Source organism: Fringilla coelebs (genome assembly GCF_963513975.1).
Source record: "Fringilla coelebs genome assembly, chromosome: 6".
NCBI lineage: Eukaryota > Metazoa > Chordata > Aves > Passeriformes > Fringillidae > Fringilla > Fringilla coelebs.
Window position 1 is genome coordinate 56295648 of NC_140034.1, and position 8851 is coordinate 56304498.

The following is an 8851-nucleotide window of genomic DNA, read 5'->3' on the forward strand; positions in this document are numbered from 1 at the left end:
CTGCTCTGACCCTTGGAGCTGTCTGCAAACAGAGGGTGTTTAATGAAAAGGGAATTACCTTCACCCAGCCACGCCATTGTTTTCCAGTTATTCAGTAACTAAGGTATCTCAAAGCTTGCTTTCATTTCAATCTCACTTACAGTTTCCATATTCTCAAAATCTTTTGCCAGGCAATCATATTTATAAGGCTTTCCTGTTTCATCTTCCCCAACAAGTGCTCAAGTTTCCTGGGTGGGACCTGTGTGCCAGGTGAGGGTCAGGCACACAGTCCTCTCTTTCTCAGCTGCACCATGCAAGACACAACATCTAGTCCCTCTGACTGCCCCAGCCTAACTGCAGGGAGGACACAAAGGAATCAGGACAGGAGCTCTAACTCCATCAGCAGCACAGTAGTGGAAAATAGGAAATCAGATGTTTAGTGCTGGGAGTGGCACCCACTGTCTATGCAGAAACAATGCCGATAAATGGCCTCTTAAAGGATGGTTTGGTTCCTGTTTCCAATATTAATTCCTCCCCTTAGGGTACTCCAGCAAAATCTGCAGCAAGAGTTAGGGCCAAGAGAACATTTTCCATCCAGGGACTGCAGGATGATCTGCAATAAACCCCTTTGATTTCAGAAAGCAAAAGATTATGGTTCATGCTGTGCTCCATGTGCACTACCTTGTCCTGTGAGTTTATATAAACAAGCTAAATAGATTATTAGAAGTGGCAAGTGATACTATTCAAGTCTTAAATAGCACATCCTTTGAGCTCCAACAACAAGAATGGAGCAGCACCGAAGCGAGGTGGGTGACACAACACCGCACGGGCAGCAACATGCGGACAGAACCGCATGGACAGAGCCACATGGGTGGCGGCAGTGCCACTTGGACAGAGCCACATGGACAGAGCCACATGGGTGGCGGCAGTGCCACTTGGACAGAGCCACACGGACAGAGCCACATGGGTGGTGGCAGTGCCACTTGGACTGAGCCTGTGGACAGAGCCACATGGGTGGCGGCAGTGCCACTTGGACAGAGCCACTTGGACAGAGCCACACGGGTGGTGGCAGTGCCACTTGGACCAAGCCACTTGGACAGAGCCACACAGGTGGCAGCAGCAGCAGCGCGGGTGATCTTCCCCGCAGCAGGAGCGGGGCAGCTGATGCCACACGGGTGATCTTGCCCAGGCTGCAAACCTCACGGGGCAGGAAGCGGTGGCTCGAAGAGGCGGCAGTGGCAAAGAGTAAAAAGCAGAGAAAACCAGCGGCTTTTATGGAGGGGGGTGGAATCCCGGGAGGAGACTGTATAACGAATCAGTGGCTGGATAGGAGGGGTCTGGGGGGACAAACCAGACATAACATGGAGTGGGAAAGTCACATACCAATGCCAGAAAGGAAAAATCATAACTCACTGCAAATTTTCTGGATAAAGGGGTGTAACATATGACAGACAAGCTACAGGGGCAGGATTTTTGAGGATAGACAGGGAGGGAAAATCTGGAATGATCATAACTGCTATGGGGAAGAGAGGTGGTAAACAACTTTAGGCAGAGACTAAACATATTATCTTCAAATCCCCACTCCTATAGGCAGGGAGAGACTAAATATCTTGAAACCCCCAATGCCACACCGTACCTCTTCAGAGAGCTGCAGACATGTGCCTATCTTGTTCTTGAATCCAGCCTTTTATACTCTTCATGCACTGCACCCGTGAGCCCTCTGCTCCCTTTGGTGATGCTCAGCACCCCGGGCACCCCATGGCTCCCTGCTGTCAGTGCTGCTCGCCTGTCCTGCACAGCTGCTCCCACTGGGGATGAGGCTGGGCCACAGCCCCCTCCCAATCACCACCACAAACTGTGCCCACATGTGCCAGTGTCTGCAGAAAACCCCTTGTCTGATGCTCTTACCTCACAGGCCAACAGCAAATGTGCCCTGCAAAGGCACCGAGCCCCATGTACCCCTCTTCCTTCATGGGCGTGCAGCTCTGCACTGGAGACATCACTGGATATTACAAAGTATAAAAACACACTACAACATCGGTGGGTGGAAAGAAAAGAAGAACCTGGGCTTTGAAATACCAGATGTAATCTACATCTGGTAGATTAGATGAAGATGGCCTCTTGTTAGTGCACTCTTTTTTTCTAGGGTTACTCTTCTGAAATTAGTGAGTATGTGAGATATTATCTGAAGTCACAAATTTAATAGCATCCTAATTTATATGCAGATCCAGTTATGAATTATGAATTAGCTTGCATTTTCTTGTACTTCTGTTTGAATCCTGAGTAAAAAGTGCATTACTTTAATACAAATCTGAGATAAATTACATTAAATTAGAAAGAAAATTATATTAAGAAAGGGCAAAGCCTGCTACTAAGAAAAGTTAACTGCTCTTCATTAACCAAAAAGCTGTCCACACAGAAAGTGTAAAGGAAATAATTCTTAATCATTATCCCAAAAAAGGCATAAAAAGGTCTTAGATAAATCCAGCTGAGAAATTAAAACTATAAGTCCGCTGAATTGATTTTCATGGATTAAAACCTTAAAAAACCCTAAAAATCGTAGTCATAGTATCTTTGAAAAGAGATAACAAGTAGACAGAAAAAAAAAACCTTGCAGTTTGGAGTATGTCCAAATTTTTAGTCTAAATAATAGTATTTACACTATATACCAAATATTTAATACCAAACTATTACTATTAATAAATTTCTATTATAATACTAAAACTACTCCATGTTTTCCCCGTCACAGGGAAAAATTTGCAGAGTGGAAAAATGCATGGAAAATATGATGCAAGTACACATCTTTTTTGGTCATCATGCTCTTCACAATATTCACGTTATCCACTTCACTGGATAATGAATCTTTTCCCCAAGCCAGCCTTCCCCAATGATTTTCCTCCCTGACCCTCCAAGAGAGTTTAGACACAAACAATGTCTACTAAACAGTTTCTAACAAGGAGGGTACACAGCCTAAGGAAGGTTGTCATCTGAGAAAACACGATACTCTTGGCATTGTCTTTCCTCATGAAAGAATGTTAATGGCATGCTGGAGGCTGCCAGCAGTACCTCCCCAAGGTAAGGCAGTTTTCAAGGAGGAATGGCTCTGTCCAAGCCACATCATTAAAAATGTAATGCTTATGGAGACCATATGTTTTCCTTGTTACAGACGTAGTCATTAAATTCTGCCTTTTCCAGTGATAAATTGACCTTGTAGGCAGGATGACAACTCAATGAAGAAAATAAAACAGGCAGTTTTAGTCTTCTTTTTTTTTTTTAACACATATGTTCTAATAACAGCTTTTTCAGGTTTTTTTTGCCAGTTTCACATATTATAGGAATGAAATGCAGACCCACAAACTGAACAATGTTTTGCTAATGGCTCACCAAAAAAAAAATCACCTAGGTAATAAAAACACAATTTCCCCAATGAAATGCAAGTAAAAATACATTTTAAAAGACAGAAAAATTACAGCCTGTGAATCCACAAGCTTACTTCAGGAATAGTGGCTGTGAAATGCACTTCACTCACAACACTTCAGTGTTAGCTGAAAATTTCTTTAATAGTCACAAAACTGATATTCAAGAAGCATAAGGAAGAAGCTGGTAAAGCAACATGAAGACCATCTAAACAAACAGCCTCACCAACAGTAACAGACACATCCAATAGAATTTCTCCACGAAATACATGTTTCCTAGACAAGATTATAACCAGAGCTCTGTGGCTCACAAGGTTGTTTCTAGTGACTAAGCCAGGTGTATTTTTGCTTATGAGGTTTACATCTTGCCAATCTGCATCTGACTACATGACAACCTATATGAGCAACAATTTAGCTTCAGACAATTGATACAGCCCAGCTTGGCACACATAAGGTTTTTTAAAGGTTTTGAAAGCTTCCCTTGACTTCCCTTTGTGATGATGGTCCTGGGTAAGTCAACCTGTGGAACTGCACGTTGTAGTTTTGAAATCCAGTTTGCACACTCCCCTCTGAATCCCCACCCATCCCCTTGGCACAAGGCAAGCACACTTTTCCTTCTCGAGCTTTCCTTAATGGTTTTGTGCATGCTGTGAGCTTCTCCTGCTCTGTGTGTATCGGTGGATGTGAGAATGTCCACACCAGAGCACTGCCCTCAGAAGTGAGCTGTTTGGAGAGAAGTGCAGGCGAGTCCCTTAGTGCCCTGCTCGGACTCTGATCATAGAATGCTTTGGGTTGGAAGGGACCTGAGAGAACATCTCATTCCAATCCGTCTGCCACGGGCAGAGACACCCTCCACTAGGCCAGGCTGCTCAGAGCTCCATCTAGCCTGACCTTGAAAACTTTCAAGGATGGAGCACCCACACCTTCTCTGGGCTGCCTGTTCCCCTGCATGAAAAACTTCAGTATTAAGTGAGCTCTCTATGGCTGTTCCAGCTGCAGCACTTTTTTCCCCCCAGAAAATAGTCTTGCTCTTCAGCACCATCAACTCTTTAATAAATTCAGAAAAAATACATGTTTTGAAAATAATCAGAAAACTACAAAAAAGCCCCAGTGTCAGCTCAACTTCTGCATTCTGAAAAGAAAAAAGAATGTAGTACCAATATAATATTTTAACATAACAGAAGAACATAATGGGGATTACTGATGCTACAATCATCCTTTTAAAGCTCTCTGCTTAAAAGTAATTACCAAATTTTCAATTATAAAAGGGCCTTTACTATATAAAATAGGCTGTATGAAGATCCAGATCCAGATCTTCATACCTCCCAAACAAATAAGTTTTATCAGATGAAAAGCAAAAGCAAGACATTTATAAGGTTGCAAAGAATATTGCAATATAGTTTTCATAGTTTTTAAAGAAAAAAATTGAATTTAAAACTTTAAACTGATGAATATCACTAAGCACTCAGTTCTTGCAGGCAGCTCTATAAAAACCATTTAATGTATCAACTCTGACCCCAAAAAATTATGTATTTAATATATACATTTGCTTAGGTCAGCCAAAATTATGTAAATCAAACTCTATTAGATTTAAATTTCCTAAAAGATTTTTGTATTGGCTTCATTAAATCCACATAAGATTGACCATTTGTATTAAATGTGTGAACTTAAACACAGACAAGACTCAGATATCTTCATTTTTTCCTAGAAAGGACCATTTAAAGCCTTCCAAAATCAATGTTACTGAAACAGAATTCTGCCATATGTAAAATAGAAAAATGTTTATATCTTATTGAAACATAAAAAAATGTCAAGAATTGATATATGAAACATTAGTGTGGACTGTAAAGTACCACAGTCTTGTTTCATTATTTGGCAATTTACAGGGCATTGAGAGGAATGAGTTATACTGTAAATACTCACTCCTCTCCTGCTTTGAAAAGTAAGCATCCTGCAAACATTTACTCTTTTGGTATGCTGCATACATTGGAATAGTTTCAGCTTGACCAAACATTTGCTACTGCAAACAGAATAGTCAAGCTGCTTAAAGGATATTCAAGAAGCTGTGTTTTATGCTACTACTGCTTTTCTATTAGGATTTGAATGCTGCTCTCATATGCCTAATGCCATTTTTATTTACTGATGTTAAACAGTTTGGTGTTATAACAAGCACTGATGTTTATTTACTTCATGTTATAACAAATGACTCAAAGTGGGTAAAACACAGACTTAAACTTCCTTTAAGAAGCCTCTGGGCACCAATGGAACTGCATGACATCTCTGGGGGAGACTGGTCTCAGGCACTTCTGGAGCTTGGTCCAGCCCAGAAATGCTATTATGTTTTGCTAAGACAGTAAGCACACAAGACTCAGTGACTCAGCTCACTTTTCTGTTGTGCCATCTGTCTCTAGTGGCAAGGAAAGTATCACAAATAAATTAATTTTTAAGAGCTAGAACTTGTCATATAGTTTCTAACTTGAGAACAGAAAAATAACAGAGTGGTTCCACCAGAGTCAACCAATAAAATATTTCCTTTTTTTTTTTTCTCCCAGGAAATCTTTAAAGATACTGAGGACTTAAAAATGCAAAATGACATCTAAAGTATCTTGCCAGTAGGCTACATTTACACTGCCTTCAGCAAAATGAGCTATCTGGTTCTGTAAGCACCTACCTTGATGAGACTTTCCTGGTGTCTTCAGCACTCTAGTCCAAGCTGACTTAGGTTGACCCCCTGCACTGCTGAGTAACTTACCCACTGAATGGTTTGCAGGCTGAAGTATAACTAAATGGGAGCAGGGTTAACATGAACAGACCTCAGAAGTACATCAGCTTCTCTTCCATGGGTGCTTAAAAAGGTTTATTAAAAACTCAAAGAAGTCTGCCCCACAAGCCCTTTTGTATTGTTACTTTTAATGAAACTTGATTACCTCATGAGTCTGTAAATTTTTATTTGTTTTTACAAAAAAAGCAAGTTATTTCACTTGGCAGGGGCGACAAACTTTCAATGTTTTGCTGAAAAGACACATTTCAACAGAATGTTTTAAAAGCAAGAGCAAAAATGTACTTTAACATTGTTTTCAAATATTTATTACAACAACCTATAAACTCTTTTCATCCCAACAGGTATTCTGCCTGCAGTATCTGTAACCTAATAGCCACATTACCCAAAATTGTCAGTTAAACAGCAACGAGTCTAAAAACCCCACCCTCCTTCCCACCAGGCACTTTTGCTATTGTCTAGGACCACAAAGTTATATTAATAACTTAGCTAGCAAAAGTACAAAGGCATCAACAAGAAAAGTCAATGTGCTTGCACAGACAAAACCTTTTCATCTGCTTTAGAGACACGCTCCTGGCTCTCAAACCTGGGATCCAAAACTCTCATCAGTGCTAGGGCTCATTCTTCTGGCTATAAAAATCTCCACCAGCATTCTCAGGATCTGACATAAGCCTTTTTGGCTGCTTCTTAGGGTTACGATAGCTTAGAGTCACAGATAAGCAAGCCTGGAAGTACAAATCCTGCCAGCATAGTTCCCATCTTTCCAAACACAAATGAAAATCACAGCTTTATGTAGTGGAATAACATTTAAGGAGCATATAATACATGTCATTAGAAAGGAAGTTAATAGAGGGCTGGAGGCATCACCCTGAAGGACTAACAACAAAAGCAATTTAAGTATTTGTACACAGGAGTCTGGAAGGAGCTGGCCAGCATCTCACTTCAGCTACGCTTAGGGCAGGTGAGCCACAGCAGAGCAGGTGATACAAAAAACAAACAACAGGGAATCGGACACGAGAAAGCTTACTTCACTTGGCAACCAAAGATGAATGATATAACAGAGGGTAGCTTGAATATGGCATATTAACTTAAACATACCTCGAACCTCCTGGTTTATACAATTGTGCTATTTGTTTAGAAGGTAAAATAAATAAGGTTTTTTTCCGTGAAGAAGAATGTATTTTTGCTTGAGTTACTATCCCTGGAAGCGTTCGAAAACGAGAGAATGCGGCACTTCTCAATACGGTTTAGCGGGCGTGGTGGAATTGACGATCTCGGAGTTCTTTTCCGAGCTTCACAATTCTAGGGTTTGTCTGTCGGAGGAGGTGCTCCTTGCAGGCGGGCGCCGGGGCCGAGCCTAGCGGGGCCCGAGCCTTGCGGGGCCCGAGCCTTGCGGGGCCGAGCCTTGCGGGCCCCGAGCCTTGCGGGGCCGAGTCTTGCGGGGCCCGAGCCTTGCGGGGCCCGAGCCTTGCGGGGCCCGAGCCTTGCGGGGCCGAGCCTTGCGGGCCCGGGTGTCCCCGGCCGGCCCGGGCTCAGGCGCGGAGATAGTCGTTCTTGAGGCGGCTGAGGCGGGCGCCGTGGCTGCGCACCGTCAGCGCCAGCAGGTCGTACTTGTCGCGCAGCCCGCTGGAGACGTGGCGGGTTTCGCGGAGCAGGGCGCGGGCGTGCAGCAGCAGCCCCAGGAAGCTGTCGCCCAGGCGGGACTCCTCCCGGCCGCCCTGCTCCTGGCCCTGCCGGAATTTGCCCTCCAGCTCGCTCAGCGAGCGGTCCGAGCTGGAGTAGGCGTCGCTGATCTGCGCGGACTCGCGGCGCAGGTAGGCGCCGTAGCTCTCCTCCCCGTCCAGGTCGTAGGAGATGCTCCGGCCGATGCCCTCCAGCACCCGGCCCGCGTCCTCCACCTGCCGGCCCAGCACCGTCAGCTCCTCGCGCAGGCTGAGCCCGCCCGCCGCCGCCGCCGCGCCGCACCGCCGCTGCTCGCTCACCCGGAACAGCAGCTGGCACCGCTCGGGGTCGTCGTTCTCCTCGTAGTCCCCGTCGGGGACGAAGTAGTGGTGCAGGCTCCCGTTGGACATCTCGGGGTACAGCGGCCCCTCGAAGTACCCGCGGCAGAGGCTGCAGAGCCCCAGCAGCCAGGCCAGGCGCAGAGGGAGCGGCATGCTGCGGCCGGCGCGCAGCCTAGGGCCGCCCGTGCCGCATGGGGCTCGCCGCTCGGCGGCCGCCGGCCTCGGCTGCAAGGCGGGCCGGGCAGGCAGCGCGGCCGGAGGGCTGGCGGCGCTCTGGGGCCGGCCCCGCCGCGCCGCCCTTAAGAGCCGCGGCCCCGCCGAGGGGGAAGCGGCCCCGCGGCGCGGCGGGCAGGGCAGGGCCGGGCCGGGCCGCCCCCGCCCCGGGCAGCGGCCGCAGGGCCCGCGAGCACCGCCCCGGGGGCTGTCACACGGTCAGGGAGCGAGCGAGACACGTACGCCGCTCTCCTCTCGATGGAAAGCCCCCTGAAGCTGAGCTACTCAGCTCCGCTCTGCTTCCCGATAGAAATGACTGCTTTGCTAACAGCCCGATCTGTGCAGCGCCTCAAACGCACGGCTTGGGACAGAAGAACTTCTCCCAAGTTGCTCAGGCCACATAGTTGGTCATTGATACAAAACTTGGATGGGAAAAAGATGCAGGATCAAGTATAAACTGT

At 45.9% G+C, this 8851-nt stretch overlaps 1 protein-coding gene across 1 annotated transcript; it reads right to left on the bottom strand.

The window, feature by feature from the left end:
• Window positions 1–5621: 5621 nt before the first annotated feature.
• On the bottom strand, window positions 5622–8453 carry FIBIN (fin bud initiation factor homolog). Its single transcript, XM_084208766.1, has one exon. It carries the CDS (start codon window positions 8328–8330, stop codon window positions 7707–7709), a length of 624 nt encoding a protein of 207 aa, XP_084064892.1. The 5' UTR covers window positions 8331–8453; the 3' UTR covers window positions 5622–7706.
• Window positions 8454–8851: the final 398 nt, after the last annotated feature.

Excerpts from the sequence above, each read along its gene's own strand:
- FIBIN (XM_084208766.1), bottom strand. The coding sequence starts at position 8,330 with ATGCCGCTCCCTCTGCGCCTGGCCTGGCTGCTGGGGCTCTGCAGCCTC.